This window comes from Esox lucius, chromosome 16 (genome assembly GCF_011004845.1).
Source record: "Esox lucius isolate fEsoLuc1 chromosome 16, fEsoLuc1.pri, whole genome shotgun sequence".
NCBI lineage: Eukaryota > Metazoa > Chordata > Actinopteri > Esociformes > Esocidae > Esox > Esox lucius.
Window position 1 is genome coordinate 34233273 of NC_047584.1, and position 25974 is coordinate 34259246.

A 25974-nucleotide genomic window follows, 5' to 3' on the forward strand; every position below is an offset into this window, starting at 1 on the left:
CCCCTATACATACACACACCATGTAGTGGTCACTACGCCCTATACATACACACACCATGTAGTGGTCACTACCATGTAAATGGATGGATGAATAAGACGTGCGTAATATTGTATTTAACATCTGAGCTAAATTTGACCTGGGTAGGATGGAGAGACAGAGAAAAATAAAGATATAGATAGTCAAAGAGATAAAGAGACGGAGCAAGGGGAGGAGGGTGGAAGATAAAGATTAAAGGAAGGAAAGAAAGAAAGAAGGGGTGGGAGAGAAAAAGAGAGGGATGAAGGAAAGGAAGGGTGGGAGATAAAGGGGAAGGGAGGAAGAGATTGAGAGATGTAACAATGAAGATATAAAGAGATGAAGGCGACCATCCAGTCTGTTCTCATTTTCATTTAAAGGCAGAGAGAAAGAGATATAAAGAGAGAGAAGGAGGGAGAGAAGGAGAGACAGAAGGAGGGAGAGAAGGAGGGAGGGAGAGAAGGAGGGAGAGAAGGAGGGAGGGAGAGAAGGAGGGAGAGAAGGAGGGAGAGAAGGAGGGAGAGAAGGAGGGAGGGAGAGAAGGAGGGAGGGAGAGAAGGAGGGAGTGAAGGGAGGGAGAGAAGGAGGGAGAGAAGGAAGGGAGAGAAGGGAGGGAGGGAAGGGAGGGAGGGAATGAGTGGGATTTCCTGTGAAGCAGGAGGACAAAACTAAACCAACATGAAATATGCAGAATCCAGTGTCAGGAGGGGGGTGTCTGTCGTTCTGTCTGCCTGTCTGTGTGTGTGTGTCTGTCTGTCCGTGTGTCTCTCCGTGTGTCTGTCTGTCCGTGTGTCTCTCTGTGTGTCTGTCTCTCTGTGTGTCTCTCCGTGTGTGTGTGTGTCTGTATGTGTGTGTGTCTGTCTGTATGTGTGTGTGTCTGTCCGTGTGTCTGTCTGTCCGTGTGTCTCTCCGTGTGTGTGTCTGTCCTTGTGTCTCTCCGTGTGTCTGTCTCTCCGTGTGTCTCTCCGTGTGTGTGTGTGAGTGTGTGTCTGTATGTGTGTGTGTGTCTGTCTGTGCGTCTGTCCGTGTGTCTGTATCTGTCTGTCTCTCTGTGTGTGTGTCTGTCTGTCTGTCTTAGCCTGTGTGTGTGTGTCTATCTGTCTGTCTGTCTGTGTGCGTGTCTGTCTGTCTGTCTTAGCCTGTGTGTGTGTGTCTATCTGTCTGTCTGTCTGTCTGTGTGCGTGTCTCAGTTCTCGTATCTTTCTGGTTGCGTGTGATAAGCCTGGAGCTAAAACACCAGTGAGAGGCCCAGAGTGTGTGTCTGTCTGTGTGTGTGCGCACTAGTGTATGGTGTGTGTGTACGCTGTGTGTGTATGCCCTGGGGGTATGCCCCAGGCTTATCGCACACAGGCAGTGAGAGACGTGCTTCCTGAGAGAGAGAGGGAGCGACGGAGAAAGAGAGAAAAAAACAGAGTCAGGGTGGGGGAGGAGAGAACCTGAGACTCCACAAACACGGCACTGACCGCTGCGCAAACAACACCCCCGCCTCCTCTTTACTCCCCTCGACGCACGGAGGAGGAAAGAAGAAAGAAGGAAAAAAGGAGGACAAAAAACGCTCGGAGAGAGACGCATAAATCAGAGACGAGCTGACTGGACCCACTGCTGTGTGTGTGTGTGTGTGTGTGTGTGTGTGTGAAAACTAGCCGCCACCCCCTAACCACAGTCACTACAGCACATTAGAGGGCCATTAGAACACGATTATACTGCCAGGGCTTACCTCTCAGACACACACGCACACAGACACACACACAGACAGACACACACGCACACTCACACACACACACTCACACAGACACACACGCACACAAATAGACAGACGCACACAAATAGACACACAGGACACACTCACACGCATCCAGGCACACAGAGCTAGATTAATTGACACAAAGTATAGATACACATTAGAGAAAGGTGAGATACTGGATAAGACATACAGAAAAACAGCCACACATGCAATTTTTGATTATGTTGAAAGGCTGAGAGGACGACAAAGGACACTTTTATATTGAAGGACAAGCAGGTACTATCAAGTACTACAACATCCACACACCAAATGAACCATGTTCTCATCTTTGTTATAGTAGTTTGCCACATTCATCCCTTTCTCTTCTTTGTTAGTCTGCCACACTCATCCATTCCTCAATCTTGTTAGTCTCCGTCACAATCATCCCTTTCTTACCCTTGTTAGTCTCAGCCACACTCATCCATTCTCTTGTTAGTCTGCCACACTCTTCCCTCCCTCTGCCTCATTAGACTTCTACACTCATCCCTTCCTTCTCCTCATTAGAATTCTACACTCATCCCTCCCTCTGCCTCATTAGTCTTCCACACTCATCCCTTCCTTCTCCTCGTTAGCCTTCCACACTCATCCCTTCCTTCTCCTCGTTAGCCTTCCACACTCATCCCTTCCTTCTCCTCGTTAGCCTTCCACACTCATCCCTTCCTTCTCCTCGTTAGCCTTCCACACTCATCCCTTCCTTCTCCTCGTTAGACTTCCACACTCATCCCTACCTTCTCCTCGTTAGTCTTCCACACTCATCCCTTCCTTCTCCTCGTTAGCCTTCCACACTCATCCCTTCCTTCTCCTCGTTAGCCTTCCACACTCATCCCTTCCTTCTCCTCGTTAGCCTTCTACACTCATCCCTTCCTTCTCCTCGTTAGTCTTCCACACTCATCCCTTCCTTCTCCTCGTTAGTCTTCCACACTCATCCCTTCCTTCTCCTCGTTAGTCTTCCACACTCATCCCTTCCTTCTCCTCGTTAGTCTTCCACACTCATCCCTTCCTTCTCCTCGTTAGCCTTCCACACTCATCCCTTCCTTCTCCTCGTTAGTCTTCCACACTCATCCCTTCCTTCTCCTCGTTAGTCTTCCACACTCATCCCTTCCTTCTCCTCGTTAGTCTTCCACACTCATCCCTTCCTTCTCCTCGTTAGTCTTCCACACTCATCCCTTCCTTCTCCTCGTTAGCCTTCCACACTCATCCCTTCCTTCTCCTTGTTAGCCTTCTACATACATTGTTTCCTACATGAATTACAACATTCCCACAAGTCACTGTGGGAAACACCAGGAGTCAGCGAGAAAAGAGTTAAAACCTCTCAAATCACAGAAGCAAAAAAGTATTAGAGAGAGAGGGAGACCTAGAGATAATTTAATTGACAGCGAGAACAGCGTGTGTGTGTGTGTGTGTGTGTGTGTGAGAGAAATGCAACATTCAGTCTGGTGGTGAGCCAGACAATCCCTACTGTGTGTGTGTGTGTGTAAAGGCATGTGTGTAAACGCGTGTGTGTGTAAATGCATGTGTGTGTGATTGTGTCTGTGTGAATGCGTGTGTGAGAGTGCGTGTGTGAGAGTGCGTGTGTGAGAGTGCGTGTGTATGGGTCACACTTTCCTTCACAGAAAATGTATGAGATGCTAGAGATAACGGAGTGAGGGAATGGGAAAGCGTGTTTGTGTGTCTGGGTCTGTGTGTGCGCGCGTGTGGGTCTGTGTTTGTGTGTGTGTCTGTGTGTGTATACGTGCCAATAACAATGTGAGTCACAAAGAGGGAGGAAGAGAAGAGCGCCCTGGGAGGAAGAAGGGGGAGGTGAAAACGGAAACCGAGTGTGAGGAGAGACACGTGTGTTACCTCATAGCCGAGCCGCGCCGCTCGCTGTAACAGAGTCTCCCCGGCATTCTTGTTCACGATGAGTCTCCGTGCCTCGGGGGGGATGGGCCGAACTACGGGAGGCTCCGCAGCAGGTGGGGGTCTCCTCACCCCCCCTCCCTCCGGGTGGATAGTCCCACCGCCCGTCACCTGGGAGGCCAGGGGGGGCGGCCGTTTGGCGGGGGAACAGGGCTTGACCGGAGCGCCAGTGTGTTGTAGGGGAGATGAGGGTCGTTGCTCACTGATCTGAAGAGTGAGACAGAAGGAGAGGGTTTAGAGAATACACACATCAATTAAATATACATTAACACACACACACACACAGAGCTGTAGCATCACACAACGCTGATGTTACCTTGGACACACACCTAACCAGCACACAATATCTACATGCAAGCATGACACAGAGAGGGAGAGTGTGTGTACGTGACCAAGTGTGTTGCCCCCCCAGTGGAATTCTGTGTTTGAGCAGCTGATGGAACCCAAAGCAAGGGGGCGTGGTGGGGGAGAGAAGGGAGGGAGGGAGGAGAAGGGAGGGGGAGGGAGGTGGGAGAGAGAAGAGGGGGGGGGGGGAGAGAAGAAGGGAGGGGGGAGGGAGAGAGGAGAAGGGAGGAGGTGGGAGGGGGAGGGAGGTGGGAGAGAGAAGAGGGGGGGGAGAAGGGAGGGGGAGGGAGGAGAAGGGAGGGGGGAGGGAGGTGGGAGGAGAAGGGAAGGGGGAGGGAGGAGAAGGGAGGGGGAGGGAGTAGAAGGGAGGGGGACGATGTGGGCAGAAAACAACAAGTCTCTTTTTCTCTCATTTTTTCTCTTTGAACTCAGACGCTTCAGCTTCACTCAAACACTGTTGCCCCGATCCTGTTCAAAAGAGCTGCATGTGTGAGAGTGTGTGTGTGTGTGTGTGTGTCTGTGTGAGCGTGTAATTGACCACCAGGTCTAATGCTCCAGGGTTTTTCTCTGTATGTAAAAAAATGTAATATACACAAACAGTTTTGGCACTGACCAACACAATAATACAAACTCCCAACACTTAAAGCTGGACACACAGGCAGACACACAGTCTTCCAGGCAGAGACACACAGGCAGAGACACACACAGGCAGACACACACAGGCAGAGACACAGTCTTCCAGGCAGAGACACACACAGGCAGAAACACAGTCTTCCAGGCAGAGACACACACAGGCAGAGACACAGTCTTCCAGGCAGAGACACACACAGGCAGAGACACAGTCTTCCAGGCAGAGACACAGTCTTCCAGGCAGAGACACACACACAGGCAGAGACACACACAGGCAGAGACACACACAGGCAGAGACAGTCTTCCAGGCAGAGACACACACAGGCAGAGACAGTCTTCCAGGCAGAGACACACACAGGCAGAGACACACACAGGCAGAGACACAGTCTTTCAGGCAGAGACACACACAGGCATAGACACAGTCTTCCAGGCAGAGACATACACAGGCAGAGACACACACAGGCAGAGACACACACAGGCAGAGACACACACAGGCAGAGACACACACAGGCAGAGACACACAGGCAGAGACACACAGGCAGAGATACACACAGGCAGAGATACACACAGGCAGAGATACACACAGGCAGAGATACACACAGGCAGAGACAGTCTTCCAGGCAGGGCAACAACAGGTTAGAGTAGCAGGCTAAACATCTCTATTCTCTCCCTGTTCTTTCTCTCTATCTTTCCATTCTCTTTATCTCTCCATTTCACAAAGACTATTCTCTCCCTCTCTTTTTTCCCTCTGTCTGTCTTCCTCTCTTTCACTCAATCCACTGCCTCCTGTCACCTCCTGTCACCTCCACCCCCATGTTACATTTCTCTCCCCTCTCCCAGGGACCTTCCAGTCTGTTAATTCTGATCCCAGACCTGTGGAAGTTGACACCACCGTGACTCCACCGCCCTCACCTTGTCCTCCAGAGCTGATCCCAGACCTGTGGTTCCACGCTGGTTGTTTCTACTGTTCAGCTGTTCCCTCCTCCACTCCCTCTCCTTCTCCCTCTGGCTGGTGTGTTTGGTTTTACATGGCCGCTTGCCCTTGGGCTTGTCTGGGTCACCATGGCGACGGAGCTTGAGAGGAGGGGCATCTCCGGCGGGGGAATCGATGGGGGCGGGGCAGTGCCCCTCAGTCTCCACCCCTGACCCTGGCCCCAGTCCTCCTCCTCTCCTGGGCTCCTTGGACCCCCGGTCAAAGTGTGACCCCATGAGGTGGGGCCTCGGCTGGGCTGACGGGAGCAGACCGACTACAGAGACAGGGACAGAGGGACAGAACTGAGAACCAGAAAAAAATATGTATTTTAAAGAAAGACCGAGACAGGGACAGAAAGAAAAAATATTGAACGATAGGAAGAGAAAGAGAGAGATACAGATGATGTGTCTGTTCTCAACCAGCACCTGGCTCTTCTGCCCAGACTCTGACAGTAACTACAGTAAAGGTCAGGAAGACAAGTGTTCCAGAAAGGTCCAGTTGCCATGACCACAAACTAAAATTCTATGTAAACTCTGTTGCCCTGGAGCAAGTAAATAATTACACCTACCTCAGCGTAAACATTAACACCACAGGTAACTTCAACAATGCTGGGAATTATCTGACATAAAAGCACAAAAGGCCTTCTTCACCATCAAAAGACCGCCAATTAAGAGACGTATTTACTGTACAGATTTGGTGAGCATAGCTTTGGACAGAATATGTGCCCAGGGACCAGAAATGCCCACCAAGCTGCACTTTTTTATGTTTTACTCTCCTTGCCTGCTTTATTGTCCCCTCAAGTCTCGTTATACCTGTATATCGCCTACCCTTTACGCACAAACTTAACCCAGACCTAATTCCTAACCCAAACCCTATACCTCACCTGTAATGTGAAAACCTAAAACTAATCCCAATTCTAAAACTAATCCCAATTCTAAAACTAATCCCAATTCTAACACTAATCCCAATTCTAACACTAAGCACAATAGTTTTACCACAATCTTCAACCCTAAGCCAGAAATAGCCTTTCTCCTAGTGACAACCAGCTAAAAAAGCTCACACACTCAAACACACACAGCTGTTGCTTTATCAACATGACCAATGGATAAACACCAATCATTTTAATGTTTTTAAAACCTCAAACCCAGAGAAACAGAGGTAGAATGTCTCATTACTACAGAACAAACCCAGAGAAACAGAGGTAGAATGTCTCATTACTACAGAACAAACCCAGACAAACAGAGAGGTAGGATGTCACAATACTACAGAACACACCCAGAGAAACAGAGAGGTAGGATGTCACAATACTACAGAACAAACCCAGAGAAACAGAGAGGTAGGATGTCACAATACTACAGAACAAACCCAGAGAAACAGAGAGGTAGGATGTCACAATACTACAGAACAAACCCAGAGAAACAGAGAGGTAGGATGTCTCAGAACAGTGGTCTTTGGGATGGGGGGGGGGCCCTCAGTGGTAACCACGGGAACATCAAGAAGGCAGGTAATACCCCTTTCTTATTGTTCAGTTTTACTCATATCTAGATATAACCGTGCGGTAGAAACATGACATGGGGAGATCTCTGGTTCAGATCAGTGTGTTGAAGACAGGTAGAGCATGTAGGCAGAAATGACAGAAACTGTCTTACATGAGTCGGACATGCTCTGATATCCCTTTCATATCTCCTCTCTGACATTTGTCTCTCTCTCTCCCTCCCTCTCCTTATGTCCCTCTCTCCCACCCCTTCTGTCTCTCTGCCTCCCTCCCTCCCTCTCTCTCTCTCTCTCTCTCTCTCCTGGTCTTAAGGGATATCAGTCATTCATCACACATTAGTCTCATTACACCTGCCCCCATATCTTTAGCCGCCAAGTATACGTTCACACCAGGGCCGTGCACAGACACACTAACAGGATAAAACAGCACACACTCTACAAACATACGCTCCCACAGGGATGCAGAAGGTGTCTCAGGTGTATCTTGTGTCTGTGGCATGTTTAGCATGCGCAGTCAGTAAGGAGATATGTAGGAGACAGACAAGAGATATGAAGGAGACAGACAAGAGATATGAAGGAGGCAGACAAGAGATATGAAGGAGGCATGGAGGAGATATGAAGGAGGCATGGAGGAGATATGAAGGAGGCAGGGAGGAGATATGAAGGAGGCAGGGAGGAGATATGAAGGAGGCAGGGAGGAGATATGAAGGAGGCAGGGAGGAGATATGAAGGAGACCGACAGGAGATATGAAGGAGACAGACAAGAGATATGAAGGAGACAGACAAGAGATATGAAGGAGACAGACAAGAGATATGAAGGAGACAGACAAGAGATATGAAGGAGACAGACAAGAGATATGAAGGAGACAGACAAGAGATAGACAGGAGATATGGATGAGACAGTGAGGAGATATGAAGGAGTCAAAGAGAGGAGCCTGACCACAGACAAACTCCCTGTATGGCAACAGTCAGAGCTACTCCTGGCCACAACCTCCTAGATGGACACATGGTCAGATGAACAGACAGACAACAACATTTAGTGTATCTACCTCGTTTTGCATCGCCGTTAGCCAGCATCTCCCTGGCCCAGCTCTTGGTGATCTCTGGCTTCTGTACCAGTGGTTTCATTTCCGGTTCCACCTTGAACACCCTGTCTCGTGTGGGCGGGGCTTGGGCTACGGTCCGGGCCGGGGGAGGTGGCCGGGGCAGTGGGGAGGGGCTGTGATGTGATGACCATGTCCTCTCCTCTTTGACCTCTGGCCTCTCAGGGGAGGTGGCAGTGGGCTTACGAAGGCACAGTCCCTTCAGCTCGATACACACCTTCAGTTTCCTTACATCTTCATCATCATCATTCTCATTCAGTGTAGGAGTCTTTGGTTGGTCACCACTCCGCAGCACACAAACATCTGAAGACCCAGAGGGCAACGTTAGAAGAGGGCATTCTAATTACAAATCCTCCTCAATGAGAAGTATTGAACAGAAGAAGAATCCCAAACCCTGTGTGTGTTTGTGTGTGTCTGTCAGTGTGCATGTGTGTGTGTGTGAGTGTGTGTGTGTAAGAGACGGGAACCACAAGAAAATAAACTGAAACAAGAAGGTAGAAAGCAGCTGAAAAGAGAAGAAAAGAGCAGGTTTTCAGAGGATAACTGTTCAACTCTGTGTTCTTTCTGTCTTTATTTCTCTTTCTGCCTTTTTCTTTCTTCACACAAAGATAGGATTAAACACTGTTCACGCCTCCTCTCCTCTCTGGTGCATTCCCTCTTTCTTTTAGTCTCTGCTCAGCTGGTTAACACCCAGAGAGGGATGAGAGGAGGGATAGAGAGGGATGATAGGAGGGATGAGAGGAAGGATAGAGAGGGATGAGAGGAGGGATAGAGAAGAATGAGAGAGGGATGAGAGGAGGGATAGAGAGGGATGAGAGGAGGGATAGAGAGAGGATGAGAGAGGGATGAGAGGAGGGATGAGAGGAGGGATAGAGAGGGATGAGAGGAGGGATAGAGAAGAATGAGAGAAGGATGAGAGGAGGGATAGAGAGGGATGAGAGGAGGGATAGAGAGGGATGAGAGGAGGGATGAGAGGAGGGATAGAGAGGGATGAGAGGAGGGATAGAGAAGAATGAGAGAAGGATGAGAGGAGGGATAGAGAGGGATGAGAGGAGGGATAGAGAGGGATGAGAGGAGGGATAGAGAGGGATGAGAGGAGGGACAGAGAGAGGGATGAGAGGAGGGACAGAGAGAGGGATGAGAGGAGGGATAGAGAGGGATGAGAGGAGGGATAGAGGGATGAGAGGAGGGACAGAGGGATGAGAGACAACAGAGAGATGGAAGAGAGGACATTTGGTTGAGGAAACTCCATGTCCTACATCCCTGCACTCACCTGACATGCTCCTGACTGTCTTGTCTGGGCCTTTCTGTCCATCCTTCTGGTTGTCCTCTTTGTCTGGGAAGCTGTGTATGTGTGTGCGTCTGTCTGTGTGTGTGTGTGTGCGTCTGTCTGTGTGTGTGTGTGTGCGTCTGTCTGTGTGTGTGTGTGTGTCTGTGTGTGTGTGTGTGTGTTTCCTAGCGGCTGCAATGCCTTTCGCTTCCTCCTCCTTCGAGTGCCTGTCTGCCGATGCCAAGAGAGGGGCGGGACATTGCCCAACCTCACCCTCTCTGACACAACTTCTAGCCCCCTCTCTGGGCTCCTGTCCCGGGGACCGGCCCTCCCTCTGGGCCCCACACCTCTGGAGGACTGGGACTCTGTTGTTCCCATAGGTCGGCCTTCCACCTAATCCAAGGGAAAAGGGAAAGCTGAACAGAGACTGTAAATACAGCAGCCAACCCTGATTCTCCTCTAAAAACAGGCAGTTAAACTTTAATGGGCTAAAGACTCTTTAATCAGAGCTTGAACCATTCACACTCCCACTATGAAAGAGGTGTGTGTGTGTGTGTGTGGGGGGGGGGGGGGGGTAGAGAGAGTTGTGGGGGGAGAGGTGTGTGTGGAGAGGTAGGGGTAGAGGGAGTTGTGTGTGTGTGGGGGGGGGGGAGAAAGTGGTGGGCAAGAGGAGGAGAAAGCCAGGACAATTGTTGTAGGACTAAAACACCCCCCCCCATCGTCCCCCTGACATGACCTGCCACACCCCTCCCACACACAGTAGAATGCTCTCTCTCTCTCTGTGTGCCATAATTAGGCTCCCTCGTCAGTCCAGGCCTCACATCAATACCGCTGGGCTCTCTGCCAACACCAGTTCTCCCCCCTCACTCCCTCTCCCTCTCCTTCTCCCAATGCCTCTCCTGCAGTCGCCTCCACTCACACACTCTCCTCCTCCTGTATTCACTATTACACTCCAGCTCAGCTCTCCACCTCCTCTTCCTCTCCTTTCTCTCCACCTGTTCCTGCTCTCACATCTTCCTCTTCCCATTCCTTCTCTCCACACAGATGAGTAGAAAAAGCTTAATGAAAAAGAATGTCCCTCTCCTCACAACCCTCCCTCTCCACATCTCCCCCTCCCCCCCCTCCCCGCATCCCTCCCCCTCTCCCCGCATCCCTCCCCCTCTCCCCGCATCCCTCCCCCTCTCCCCGCATCCCTCCCCCCTCCCCGCATCCCTCCCTCCCTCTCCACATCTCCCCCTCCCCGCATCCCTCCCCCTCTCCCCGCATCCCTCCCCCCTCCCCCTCTCCCCGCATCCCTCCCCCCCTCCCCGCATCCCTCCCCCTCTCCCCGCATCCCTCTCCCCGCATCCCTCTCCCTCTCTCCCCGCATCCCTCTCCCTCTCTCCCCGCATCCCTCTCCCTCTCTCCCCGCATCTCCCTCTCTCCTCATTTCTTTATTTACATCTCTCCTCACATCTCTCTCTTCCTGTCTTTCGCTGTCTGTGTGTTACCAAACCCTGCCTAGCTTAGTGTTTGCTGTGTGTGTGTGTGTTTGTTGTGTGTCTATGCGTGTGCGCACGTGTGTGTGTTTGTGTGAGTGTGTGTGTGTTGGATTACTCACCCTCCCTGGCGGAGAGTTGGCAGTGTTCCCAATCTCTCTCTCTTTGCTGGCAGTCTGCCAACTCCTGTCCTGCCACTGATGCAGACACACACACACCCCCACACTCCTTCAGCTCCAGCTCGGAGAACCGCATCATTGCCCGCTAAACGCACACACACGCACACACACACAGAAACACACATACAGAGAAAACAGCCATGAAACCCACTAACAGTCTAGCCAGCGCCACACACACACACACACACCTCTCTAAACCTCAATCTGAGCTGAACGACTACCAAAGCACACAACATTGCATCAGGAAATCACATCTTGTCAAAAAAGGAGGGCAAAACAAAACAGGACAAAGAGAAAGAGAGATATATGAACAGGCTTGACACATCCAGCAGCAGAGCTAGCGTTAGCCTAGTGCAGTCAGCCAGGCTGAGTCCATGCAGTCACTCTGGGGCCCTAGATCCTGCCATCTCCCTTCCCGGAACATCAACACATACGACCAGCCCTCAGGCTCACAGAGAGAAAGGGGAGGGAAAGGAAGAGAGGCAGAAAGAGAGAGGGAGAAGGAGAGAGGGAGAAGGAGAAGGAGAGAGGGAGTTGGAGAGGAGTCAGGGACAATAAGGTGCAGAGCAATTGAGGGAAAGACAGAGAGGAAAAGAGTGCTGAGAAAATGACAAAGGAAGAGTAAGACTGTCTAAGGGGTAGAGTGTGATAAAGAAATGTAAAGAACTGACCTCCCAGTTAGCTGCAGGTCGGCTTATATTACCCTCCTCTCGTGATATGACTTCCATCTAAGTAATTAGAATGGGGGCTCAATATATCTGTCCATCATTTCATATTCTGTCCATCATTTTCATCATTTCAGTATATCTGTCCATCATTTCATATTCTGTCCATCATTTTAATCATTTCAATATATATCTTTCCATCATTTCATGTAGGTATTCGATGTTAAAACGTCTTTCTCCACATATCTTTACAACCCGCTTTCTCAACCCCAGGCCATGGGAGCTACAGAACTGGTGGTTTCCATTATTTCCCGCTAATCAAAGATTGGCCTACCAGTTGCAATGACCAATTAACTAATTAACTACTTTTAAGGAAAACCAGTAGTTCTGCACACCTGGCACCTGGATTGGAGCATGTACCCCTGTCACAAAACAAACAGCAGCCACAGTCCAAACAAGCACACACACACATATCAAATTGAAAAACCATAACAAAAAACTATCAAACCCTTGTTTTCTAAACTAGACAACTGTTCATTTTGTGTGAAATATAATATTGGAAGATTATACAATGGTATTATTAGACAATATAAGTAGACAAATATACGGAGGTAAAATGCAGAATATTATACCTTTTTTATGTTATGTATTAATTCAGTAATAATTAAATGAATGATAGTTAACGTCCAGAAAATAGTGTTTGATAGCTTTGTGTTCCAGCTGTGTATCAGCAAGCACAACAACACTGTGGAGTGACACTGACAACAGGTGGATATAGTTAGAACCAAGCGCTAACATACATGATAGCTGGAACCAAGCGCTAACATACATGATGGCTGGAACCAAGCGCTAACATACATGATGGCTGGAACCAAGCGCTAACATACATGATGGCTGGAACCAAGCGCTAACATACATGATGGCTGGAACCAAGCGCTAACATACATGATGGCTGGAACCAAGCACTAACATACATGATGGCTGGAACCAAGCGCTAACATACATGATGGCTGGAACCAAGCGCTAACATTCATGATGGCTGGAACCAAGCGCTAACATTCATGATGGCTGGAACCAAGCGCCAACATTCATGATGGCTGGAACCAAGCGCCAACATTCATGATGGCTGGAACCAAGCGCCAACATTCATGATGGCTGGAACCAAGCGCTAACATACATGATGGCTGGAACCAAGCGCTAACATACATGATGGCTGGAACCAAGCGCTAACATACATGATGGCTGGAACCAAGCGCTAACATACATGATGGCTGGAACCAAGCGCTAACATTCATGATGGCTGGAACCAAGCACCAACATTCATGATGGCTGGAACCAAGCACCAACATTCATGATGGCTGGAACCAAGCGCTAACATACATGATGGCTGGAACCAAGTGCTAACATACATGATAGCTGGAACCAAGTGCTAACATACATGATGGCTGGGCGCTAACATACATGTGCCTCTGGCCCACTCATTCACAGACATCAGAGGTATGTGTTTATGTCTAAGCCTGAACCTAAACTACAGTGTAATTAATCTGATCTAATTAATCTGATCTAACCACAATCACTCATGTTGGTCTGGTAGAAGAAAGGTACATGCAGTGAAGGCCATCTAATCACTAAATGCAGGGAGAATGGCTTCCAATCACTCCATGACCAAATTGGGGTAAAATCAAACCTAAATTAAAAAATGTGTAGCAATTAATCTGTGTAAATGGTATGTGTTGTCTCGTGTGTGTGTTTGTGTGTGTCTGTGTTTGTGAGGCACTAATTTTAGAGGGGCTGGGGAGTGTGACCTTGAACAAGGCCAGGGATGGGTGGGGCTGTGGATTGTTTTAGTGTTAGTGGGGGCTGCTTTATAAACAAGGAAGACAATCCATCCTCCCTCTAGCATCACTGGTCCACCTTTGGGTTAAACAAGAGCCGGAGGCAGGGGTGAATCAGAACCGGAGGCAGGGTGAATCAGAGTCAGGGTGAATCAAAGCCGGAGGCAGGGTGAATCAGAGCCAGGGAGAATCAGAGCTAGAGGCAGGGTGAATCAGCGCTAGAGGCAGGGTGAATCAGCGCTAGAGGCAGGGTGAATCAGAGCCAGAGGCAGGGTGAATCAGAGCCAGAGGCAGGGTGAATCAGAGCCAGAGGCCGGGTGAATCAGAGCCAGAGGCCGGGTGAATCAGAGCCAGAGGCCGGGTGAATCAGAGCCAAGGTGAATCAGACCCAGAGGCAGGGTGAATCAGAGCCAGAGGCAGGGTGAATCAGAGCCAGAGGCAGGGTGAATCAAGCTAGAGGCAGGGTGAATCAAGCTAGAGGCAGGGTGAATCAAGCTAGAGGCAGGGTGAATCAGAGGAAGGGGGAATCAGAGCCAGAGGCAGGGTAATTCAGAACCAAAGCCAGGGTGATGCAGAGCCAGAGGCAGGTGAATCAGAGCCAGAAGCCAGGTGAATCAGGGTGAATCAGAGCCAAAGCCAGGGTGAATCAGAGCCGGAGGCACTGTGAATAAAGTCAGAGGCCAGGTGAATCAGAGGCAGGGTGTATCAGAGCCAGAGGCAGCGTGATTCAGAGGCAGGGTGATTCAGAGCCAGAGGCAGGGTGAATCCGAGCCATGGTGAATCCGAGCCAGGGGGAATCAGAGACAGAGCCAGGGTGAATCAGAGCCAGGGTGAATCAGAGCCAGGGTGAATCAGAGCACTCACCATGTGGAGACGTGTCGCTCAGCCCCTAGCCAGATATCCAATGTCTGTATCTCTCCCCTCCATCCCTCACTGTTTCTCTCCCCTCCATCCCTCACTGTTTCTCTCCCCTCCATCCCTCACTGTTTCTCTCCCCTCCATCCCTCACTGTTTCTCTCCCCTCCATCCCTCACTGTTTCTCTCCCCCTCCATCCCTCACTGTTTCTCTCCCCCTCCATCCCTCACTTTCACTCATCACTCCCTCGCTTTATCTTTCCCTGAGCTAGACACAGAGCACGCAGATGCGCACCACCATTTTACTAAGTTGACCTCTGAACCGTCCTTTTACTAGGTGGACTTCTGTAACCCTGGAGTAACCCTGGACCTTCATAAGGAGCCAGTATCTGGTACATTGATTGATGACTGTGGTCTTTCCAAACTCCTCATACTACAGGAACCCATTACGACCCATCAGAATGTAAAGCAGAACTAACCCTTAACCCTAACCCGATATGACCCTGAGGGCAGAGCTGACCTTTAACCCTAACCCGATATGACCCTGAGGGCAGAGCTGACCCTTAACCCTTACCCGATATGACCCAGAGGGCAGAGCTGACCCTTAACCCTAACCTGGATATGACCCTGAGGGCAGAGCTGACCCTTAACCCTTACCCGATATGACCCTGAGGGCAGAGCTGACCCTTAACCCTAACCTGGATATGACCCAGAGGGCAGAGCTGACCTTTAACCCTAACCCGATATGACCCTGAGGGCAGAGCTGACCCTTAACCCTTACCCGATCTGACCCAGAGGGCAGAGCTGACCCTTAACCCTAACCTGGATATGACCCTGAGGGCAGAGCTGACCAGAGTAGTGCATGGACCACATGGACAAACATGTGAACGTCTTTGGATCAATGAGCCGTGTTATTACCACATGACCATCTGCCCCCCAACACATACACAGACGCAGTTCTGCCAACTCACCTGCAGGGCGCGCTGCTCCCGGCTCAGCTTGCTGGAGTCTGCATACAGCTCAGTGGTGACACATTTGATGCGGTCACCCACGTAACCTGAGGAGTTTGCAATCCTTTTGGTCAGACTTGTCCTTCGTGACCCTCTCCTTCCACCCTCTTCTTCCTCATCCCCCTCTCCATGGGACTCCTCCGTATCCCCAATGCTCCCTCCTTCTCTTTCATTCTCTCTCTCTTTTCCCAAGTCCATGTAGTGATGAATGGAGTGGGGGACAGTTCGTCTGTCCAGCTCCACTCTCCCCTCACCGGACACGTTGTCGCAAGAAGCTGTGCAATCCCTTCCCATGCGTTCACGATTTAGAGCAGTGTGGTCTACAGAAATATGGCTACAAACTCCGGATGTACGTTCTCCAGACCTGCGGTCAACAGGCTGGAGGGTGGCAGATTTGGGGTTGCCAGATGCGGAGTTGCCAGATGTGAAGTTGTCAGAATTGGGGTTTCCACATGTGGAGTTGCCAGATGCGGGGTTGCCAGACGTGCGGTCGCCAGACGTTCGGGCACAGCGCAGGGTACTCTGGTCCTGCTCCCCCAGGTCCCCTGGGTCTGAAGAAGGGCTTTGGTCCTCAGGGCCCTCCTTGATCTGACTAATCTGCCTCGTGGGGCCCTGACGTTCCATCTGCCCCGTGGGGCCCTGGCATTCCATCTTCCCCGTGGGGCCCTGGCATTCCATCTTCCCCGTGGGGCCCTGGCATTCCATCTTCCCCGTGGGGCCCTGGCGTTCCGGCTGCCCCGTGGGGCCCTGGCGTTCCGGCTGCCCCATGGGGCCCTGGCGTTCCAAACAGCTTGTCTCCTGGAGAGTCCAGACTTTCAGACAGGGGGTGTCTGGGAGTCTGTCTGAGTGGATGTTTCTGAGGATGGAAGTTGGGCTGGGGTGGTGATGATGGCGGGGGTGACGGTGCAGTTGGTGTTTTGGCTCGTGTTCTAAGTCCCTTGTGTTTTGTTCGCCATGGCCAACCTTCTGTTGGTTGCCCCTGGTGACTGGGATGACGATGGGGTGTGGCATCTTGTTGCTGGTCGGAGTGGACTCCCCATCTGTGTCGGAGTGGACTAGATCAATGCAAACAATCCTGTCCTTGGAGGGGATCCTGGGCTGGCTCCCTCCCGGCTCCAATGTCTCTTTATCAAGCTTTGTGTGGGACTTGGGCCATTTCTCTGACCGCTCGTGGGTCTGGGACTCTGTCCGCTCCTGGGTCTGGGACTCTGTCCGCTCCTGGGTCTGGGACTCTGTCCGCTCCTGGGTCTGGGACTCTGAGCTTGTTTGCATCAGAGGGTGGACCATTTCCTGGGAGTTGTAGGTGAGATACTCCTCTACATGGCTCTGGTATGGCGTGGGGTGTTTGGCTGCGGGAAGAGAGGGGTACAGACTGCTACTGCCCAGCAGGACTGGGTGAGGGTAGGTAGGGCCCTTGCCTGGCAGAGGGAGAGAGTGGAGGGCCATGCTGTCTGGTACAGAGTAGTATCGGCTGGCATAGGCCAGGCCAGGAGGTAGATAGCCCTCGCTCTGGGGCAGGTAGATGTGGCTTGGCGGGTGCCCATTAGCACTTTCCAGACAGGGACGTTTGTTAAATGGAGAAACCTCCTGAGATGCCTCAGCCCTTTTCTGGGCTTTGAGGGGTTTCTCAGTGGAGCTCCTGAGATGGCCAGTCATGGGGGACCCTTCTGCTTGGCTAGGGCTGTGTTTCGGCCACTCATTATTGTGTTTTGGGGATGGGGGCATTGTGGAGGCATGATTGTGATTGGAAGGTATCGGGGTAGTATTGGGCTCTACCACCTTAGGACAAGATGGGTTGCGTTGCTGGGGCAAGGCCTGAGGTGGGGCCTGGGAAATTACTCTTTCCAGAGCCTTGTGTTTGATGACAGAAGGAGAGCCTTTCCCCTGGGCACCTGGGCCAGCCCTAGAGGATGGGGACTGGGCTGTGGGGCGGGGATGTGCATGGCTGGACCCCAGGGAGGAGGTGTTTGTTGGGGAGGGCACCATCCAGGAGGAGTGCAAAGTGCTGATCATCTCTGGCCTCTCTTGGGCCTTGGAGGAAGTGCTGCTGACCCCTGATGGAGAGTGGGAGGGAGGTGAGAGGGTCTCCTTCAGGAGCTCCCTGCAGGGGAGATGTCCATACCGAGGCCCTGGAGATCCCAGAGCCTCCATCTTAACAGGAAAGCCATTGGGAGGTAAGCCAAACTCCAGCAGCCTTCCAGAGAGGTCGAGGGGCTTTGGGTCAGCTGGGTCTTTGGTAGTTGAAGGCTGGTTTTGCAGGGGTGGTTGCTCAGAGGACAGTTTGGAAGGGGACTGACTGGGTCTCCTCTCACAGCTCCCAGGTCTGGCTCTAGGTTTGTGGGGGCTGGGACGGGCAGGGGATGGGTGCTCTGGGGCCAGGCTGCTCGCATAGAATGGGTGGGGCATCGACTGGGAAGAAGAGGAGGACGGAGAAGAAGAGGAAGGAGAAGATGAGGTGGAGGAAGTTGCTATTCGAGGGACTGGCCTCTGTAGGTCTAAGGTGCTTTCAACGAGAGGCGGAGCCTGGTGAGGAGCAGGCTGGGGGAGGCGAGAGGAGGCGTGAGGGGAGGAATCAATGGGAAGGCTCCCACTACTCCTCCCCCCACCACTGCTGCTAACACTGCTGTTACTGGCTCCTTTGTTGGACGGGGGTCCAGTGGGCTTACTGCTCCCACTGGGAAGGCAGTCTCGCTCTGTGTGGGGGGGCTGAATGTGCTGGGCCGGAAGAGGGGGAGGCTGGTGGAGCTGTTGTCCGAAAGGAGTGCCTTCATGTTGGATTCGAGAGCTGCCACTCAGCCCCTTCTCCTGGCAGTGTACCATGGAGGTGGGGGCCACGGATACAGCCGGGATCCTCATGGGAGAGCCCACCAAGGGGGAGGCCATGGGGGAGGGGGGGTAGGGGCCCATGTAGTAGAGCCTCTCGGCGGCGGAGGAAGCCCCCTGGGGGGCACAGAGAGACTGGTAGGCCAGGTGCTGTGGCAGGTAGGGTCCGGTTTGGCTGAGGTATTGGGCCTTGTACATGCTGAGGTACTTGGAGGACTCCATGAAGGGGTACAGGCCTGCTTCGGGGTACAGCCCCGGACCCAGCCCCCAGGGCAGATGCAAGAAACCACCTGCTCCCACACTAGCACCCCCCAAGCCCAGTTCTGATGGCTTCTCCCCAGCTACACTTCTCCTGTCCAGCCCCAGCGCCTCTGGCCCCCTCTGGAGTCCCGGTGGAGGGCTCTTGTACAGGCCCATATAGCCGTTGGCGGCTTTGCTCCTGTCCATCGAGACCTCTGGCTTGTAGAGGAGGTCTGGAAGGCCCTCTCGGCCATAGCTCAGAGGGAGGGCCCTTTCGCGGGACTTCTCTGTCGATAATGCTCGGATCCCTGGGTAAACCACTCCGCCATGCAGGCGGCCGTCTCGCAGGAGTGTGTTCCGGTCCAGTCCGACGGCAGCCAGAGAAGTTAACCTAGCATCCACCTACAAGGGGTAATGTTATAAAAAGGGTTTAAAACCGTTAGAAATGCTGACTATTACAAAAAACGTTTGGTTCAAACTCTGAATGCTGAGATACGGTATACCATATTTATGACAAAACATTGCTTCTCACTTTCTAATAGTGTGGGTAACCAGTTCATAAGAACAATAAGGCATCTCTTTGGTATATTCACAATATACCATGGCTAAGTCTGTATCCATGGCTTCCATGATTGGTTGTGATAAGAGCTCTTAGCTGTGGTATATTGGGCATTAACCACGCCCCTGAGGCACCTCGCTTTAACTTGTTATTAACAGTGACTTTGATACACACTTTATACAATTTGACATACCATGCTTTGTGTGATGTGATTCGCTTCCCTTAAATCCTGGTTTCTCTGGGTTTCTGCATCACTAACAGGTTCTCTCCTGCAGAGACAAAACACATCACTAACAGGTTCTCTCCTGGAGAGACAAAACACATCACTAACAGGTTCTCTCCTAGAGAGACTAAACACATCACTAACAGGTTCTCTCCCGGAGAGACAAAACACATCACTAACAGGTTCTCTCCCAGAGAGACAAAACATCCCTAACAGGTTCTCTCCTGCAGAGACAAAACACATCACTAACAAGTTCTCTCCTGGAGGGACTAAACACATCACTAACAAGTTCTCTCCTGGAGGGACTAAACACATCACTAACAAATTCTCTCCTGGAGAGACAAAACACATCACTAACAGGTTCTCTCCCAGAGAGACAAAACATCCCTAACAGGTTCTCTCCTGCAGAGACAAAACACATCACTAACAAGTTCTCTCCTGGAGGGACTAAACACATCACTAACAAGTTCTCTCCTGGAGGGACTAAACACATCACTAACAAATTCTCTCCTGGGGAGACAAAACACATCACTAACAGGTTCTCTCCCGGAGAGACAAAACATCCCTAACAGGTTCTCTCCCGCAGAGACAAAACACATCACTAACAAGTTCTCTCCTGGAGAGACTAAACACATCACTAACAGGTTCTCTCCTGGAGAGACAAAACACATCACTAACAGGTTCTCTCCTGGAGAGACAAAACACATCACTAACAGGTTCTCTCCTGCAGAGACAAAACACATCACTAACAGGTTCTCTCCTGGAGAGACTAAACACATCACTAACAGGTTCTCTCATGGAGAGACAAAACACATCACTAACAGGTTCTCTCCTGGAGAGACAAAACACATCACTAACAGGTTCACTTCTGGAGAGACAAAACACATCACTAACAAGTTCTCTCCTGGAGAGACAAAACACATCACTAACAGGTTCTCTCCCGGAGAGACAAAACACATCACTAACAGGTTCTCTCCCGGAGAGACAAAACATATCACTAACAGGTTCTCTCCTGCAGAGACAAAACACATCACTAACAAGTTCTCTCCTGGAGAGACAAAACACATCACTAACAGGTTCTCTCCTGGAGAGACAAAACACATCACTAACAGGTTCTCTCCTGGAGAGACAAAACACATCACTAACAGGTTCACTTCTGGAGAGACAAAACACATCACTAACAAGTTCTCTCCTGGAGAGAAAACACATCACTAACAGGTTCTCTCCTGGAGAGACTAAACACATCACTAACAGGTTCTCTCCTGGAGAGACAAACACATCACTAACAGGTTCTCTCCTAGAGAGACAAACACATCACTAACAGGTTCTCTCCTGGAGAGACTAAACACATCACTAACAGGTTCTCTCCTGGAGAGACTAAACACATCACTAACAGGTTCTCTCCTGGAGAGACTAAACACATCACTAACAGGTTCTCTCCTGGAGAGACTAAACACATCACTAACAGGTTCTCTCCTGGAGAGACAAAACACATCACTAACAAGTTCTCTCCTGGAGAGAAAACACATCACTAACAGGTTCTCTCCTGGAGAGACTAAACACATCACTAACAGGTTCTCTCCTGGAGAGACTAAACACATCACTAACAGGTTCTCTCCTGGAGAGACTAAACACATCACTAACAGGTTCTCTCCTGGAGAGACTAAACACATCACTAACAGGTTCTCTCCTGGAGAGACTAAACACATCACTAACAGGTTCTGTCCTGGAGAGACTAAACACATCACTAACAGGTTCTCTCCTGGAGAGACTAAACACATCACTAACAGGTTCTCTCCTGGAGAGACTAAACACATCACTAACAGGTTCTCTCCTGGAGAGACTAAACACATCACTAACAGGTTCTCTCCCGGAGAGACAAACACATCACTAACAGGTTCTCTCCCGGAGAGACAAAACACATCACTAACAGGTTCTCTCCCGGAGAGACAAACACATCACTAACAGGTTCTCTCCTGGAGAGACTAAACACATCACTAACTGTCCTAATCACTATCACACGGCCCTGGCATAACAGAAATGTTTGTGAGGTGGAGTTGGTGGTAAGTGCTGGGGGGGGTTCCTCTGCTATAGTAACATTTATGTATTCCCTCATACACCCCGTTCATGAAGTATCACCCATCCTCCCATTCAGGCCCCGCTAACACCCCCCAGAGGGCCATTCAATCTTGTCTCCACATACTCATGTTTACTTTTTTGGCCTCTTGGACCGTCTCTCATCCTTGCTCCGTACTGATGGCCAACTAAGCAAGGGAAGATTACACTTCACAGACCACTGCCATGGGGGGCCATTCAACATTTCCTACGGAGTAACAAATCACACACACACACAACTTTGTATGGCTATCCTCATGGGGACCTGAAAATAAATTGCAATAAAATTGCATGCTCCCTGGCCCTAATCTTAACTCTAAGCCTAACCCTAACCTTAACCAGACCCTATCTAAACCTAAATCTAAACCTAACCTTACCCCAAAAAAAGAAACATTTATGTCTAAACTTTACCTAGATGTACTGCCTAACCTTAACTCTAAACATAACCAACAATGCCTGGACCTTAAAGAAAGCCCAATTCTAACTCAAAAATTTATCGTAGGTTTGACCCTAAACCTAAACCCTGAGCCGGAAATTTCCTTTTGCCTCATGGGGACCTGAAAAAGACATTTGGTCCCCATGAGTATAGAAAGACCTAAAACACACACACAGAGTCGACAGTATAAAATATACTGGACAGTATATTTTATAATATACTGTTCTTGATGTGCAGTCCAGTTTGGGTTTTTAATTTAGCCTTTATAATGATATTTTAACATTTGCTTTGTTATACATGATACGCAACTTTGGTACTAACTCAAAGTTCACAGCTCGAGTCACATGTCTCTTCTTCCCACACCAAGCCCCGCCCCTTCACTCACCACCACATTGCATATACAGATACTTTAATAGCAAGGATGCTGCTTCACATTTGCTTATTGTAATATGAATCCAGTGGATTAGCCGGAGCATCTTATTGCCCAAATCAGCTAGATTGTATCTTATTTTTATTGTGCAAGCCGCTAATGCCACGTTGACTTTTTTTTTTAGATCAAACATAGCTAGCTCAACTTTATATTGGTTTAGGATTGTATCAGCGTGTGTGTGCAATAGTATCTGGTAAATCAGATATGAATACATGAATTATGTATATGCTACCCACCTATAATGTTAAAGCTAGATATAACTAGTTACAAACATTACTCAACACAATTCAATAATGCTTCACTGCTCATTTTCATTATATGGGCATAGTGGTCAAGTTAGCCTGTTGCATTAACTGTAGCTAGCAGCATTATCCGTTACATTAACTGTAGCTAGCAGCATTATCAGCTACATTATTTGTCGCTAGCAGCCTTATCAACTACATAAACTGTAGCCCAGGAACTGTTCATTGAGTCAGTAGCCTATTGATAAGGCTTGTTATTGTAGTTGTTGTTTTGTCTTTTAAACATAAAACTGATGGTAAGACATTAATTTCTCAACACAGAGGTTGAAATATGTACAACCGATTGTCACTACACTTTTGACAAAAAATAGAAAGGCAACATTGCACAGTAATATAGGCAAGCTACTGCTAAATTAAATATCTTTATGGCCTATAGTATAACATAGTTATTTTCCAGCTCATTGATAGCCTATAGAAGAGGGAACGTGCACCTTTTGTTGACCAACGCTTTTGTTCGCTCCCAAAATATTTCTGCTGAACAAATGTTACTGAGTGCAGATATATTATGGATATGTTATTATAGTAAATAAATTGTACATTAAGCCCCTTTAATAGTGAAACATTCTACCAATGTTACTGGTTACCAGTTCATGACAAATGCGAGATGCTATACAACCAAGTGAGTGAGGAAGCACGAGAGCAGGAGGAACTCTGCTCCTCCATCATCGGAAAGAAAAGCATCTGCAGCTCGAACTGACGCGCCACCGGCATTCCGCTTTTATTACAGCGACCTCGAACTCATTAATCACCCTCTCACTCCCACTGCTCCTCCCTCCCCCCTTCTCCTCCTCGCCTGGAGGCTCAAACACAACTGAATCCTGCCTACCTTGCCTGCCCGAACAACATCCATGTGAGACGAATGAGAACCCTTACGCCCTGCATGTAACGTGTGTGTGCGTGTGTGCCTGCATGTGTGTGTGTGTGCGTGCATGTGTGTGCGTGCATGTGTGTGTGTGCATGTGTGTGTGTGCATGTGTGTGTGTGTGTGCATGTGTGTGTGTGTGTGTCTAATCGGCACAAGATTTTTCTTTTTTCCCCGCCCTGCTACCATAATTTACGCACTGCTTTTTTTCTGCACGGGCTCACAGGAAAACATGTCATGGGGATTGAAACTGTTTCGGGGGGGAAAAAGAGTGTAATAAATACAAAATGAATATTGGGAAAAGAGTGGAGGTTGGCCATGGTGTAGGTCTGAGTAGCATAAAGATGTTAAGCGGTGAGAACAGAGGGGTGGAAAGGTAAACTGACCTCTCTTCCATGACCAAGCCGCACATTTGGGCCCTCTCGCGACTCATCCATGGGGGAACCGTTCCGTACATTGGTGTAGCGGAGAGCATGTCATTCCCTCATCTGTCCTACAACACCTCCAACCGACCACCACTCTGTAAGACATTCAAAACCAAATGGTGCCATGATGCTTACAGTAAACCACCATAAAACATTCTTCCCTTGACAGTGCATGGTCAACATGCGTTCACTGTATTTTATGGTGGAATGTTGACAGGGGGATTTCGGCAGTTCACGCACATTATTTAATTTCAAGCTTTCTATAATTTAGCTTAAGTTCGCACACTGTGACTGGTGAGAAGTTTGTGCTACTTCCTTGGTGCCTGGGTAATATACCCCGCCACTCAACTTCTTCCCGAAGCAAAATATTTAAAATGTGTTAACACATCCCGTTTGACTTCGCAAAAGAAATGGTTCAGCGCGCCATGTGACCGAGTCAGACCCCAGCAAGAGCAGTTTTGGGTTGTTCATAACATGTGGCTCAAGGATATGGAGGACCAAACCTGCCATAATTAAAAAGAAATGCCTCAATAAATACATCTATTTATAAAATATATATAAATAAAATATAATGATATATATGCAAATATAAATGTACACATAGATAAATATTAGTGACATTAGTAAAACAAGACATGAATTTGTACTTATTTTATTTTCAGTCTCTATTTACCTATAAATTCATTTATTTCCACATTTGTTTCTGTATTTATTTAAGTAATCTTTTATTTGTGTATTTATTTATTTCATTAATCTTAAATGTCTGTATTTATTTCTGTATTACCTTGTCCTTAAGCTAATGAAGGGTTGGGGCTTTAAAAGTCAGACTTAGCAATCAAGCCCAGAGCAGCATATAGCCTGAAGATGGTGAGTTCTGTTTTAGATCCCTGATGCCGATTACTATTCCTAGTTTAAGGACATGCATCGTTTGTGTATAGGTGACAAAAGAAACAACCTAGAGGAGCTTTCTGAAAAACACAGTGTCATTTTTGCCAAGTGAATAGGCTACGAGAAAGACTCGTCTTTGCGAGTCTGTCCTGGGAGTCCTGGCTTTGAAATGGGTTAATAGTGACAGTGCATAAGACCAGACTCATAGTTTAAGCAATCGTATTTACCCAAAACTCCTCTAGGTTTGGACCTACACACTGGCGTTGAAATCAACTCATCGTTATCAGAACCCCCATGAGAGTCCCACAAACAATAAGTGATTCCTCTGGGTTTGTCTATAGGCTAATTGGCATCCATTGCACTGGTCAAAGTAGTATCCACTCTCAAAACTATCAACCATCCATCACACAACCTTGGGGATGGTCTTATTCTAAAGGGGAGACCTAAAAGAGTGTTCCATGATTTCAATGGTGTGATTTAGATGTTCTAACAAATATAGATCTATATATTGGGGGGGGGGGGGGGGTGTCTTAACTTCATGCCTGTCTCACAGCTCAGTGATTTAACATTTGGTTTTGGCTGAGGTCCCTTCTACGTGGCTTCATTTAAACACCTAACATGAATTTAGCTGTTAGACACTAGCTCAGCAACAAGATTAAAACAAGTTATTTTTGACGTCAAGTCAAACCGCAGCAGCCTACCAAGCCTTCTAACCACGGTAATGTTGAGTCAGTTGATGTGGTATTATAGCCAGCAGTTAATAATGAAATTATGTATACCTTTTAATCAGGATGGAGGGGTTATGTAGGCTGTTTTAAATGTGTTGGTGTTGAGTTAAGTGTATACACTTAAATCGAACACAACTCTGCAGTTGTGTTATTAGACTGTAGGACGATTATTATACTCTTATAATTTTTCACTGTTTTTCTAACAGACCATGTTTATCCAGATTTTGTTTACTTTCGATTTGCAACTTTACTTTCACTTTACTTTAAAATATCACTTATTTTCAAAACTAGTCAATTTAAAGAAATATAATTTGATGGAGTTCTTTCGATAGATTTTTTTAATCACAGTCATCCTTGGTTCATCCCCTTTTCAAAAAGGGGACAAACCACGAATTGGTTATGAACAAT

At 48.9% G+C, this 25974-nt stretch overlaps 1 protein-coding gene across 5 annotated transcripts in view; it reads right to left on the bottom strand.

Moving 5' to 3' along the window:
* LOC105027348 (BCL-6 corepressor) overlaps nt 1-25974 on the bottom strand; it is a 42239-nt gene that overhangs the window by 7038 nt on the left and 9227 nt on the right. For 2 of the 5 annotated variants that reach the window (XM_013137881.4, XM_034286737.1), the window contains 9 exons: nt 23912-24045; nt 19351-19426; nt 15497-19000; nt 11842-11898; nt 11114-11255; nt 9517-9906; nt 8190-8546; nt 5586-5920; nt 3642-3905 (listed from right to left, as the gene is read on the bottom strand). In XM_013137881.4, coding sequence (XP_012993335.3) covers nt 3642-3905; nt 5586-5920; nt 8190-8546; nt 9517-9906; nt 11114-11255; nt 11842-11898; nt 15497-19000; nt 19351-19426; nt 23912-24000 — 5214 coding nt within the window. In that variant the 5' untranslated portion in view covers nt 24001-24045. Of the gene's footprint in view, nt 1-3641; nt 3906-5585; nt 5921-8189; nt 8547-9516; nt 9907-11113; nt 11256-11841; nt 11899-15496; nt 19001-19350; nt 19427-23911; nt 24046-25974 lie in introns of those variants that run through there. The other 3 variants (XM_034286739.1, XM_034286738.1, XM_020054920.3) reach the window with 3 other exon arrangements.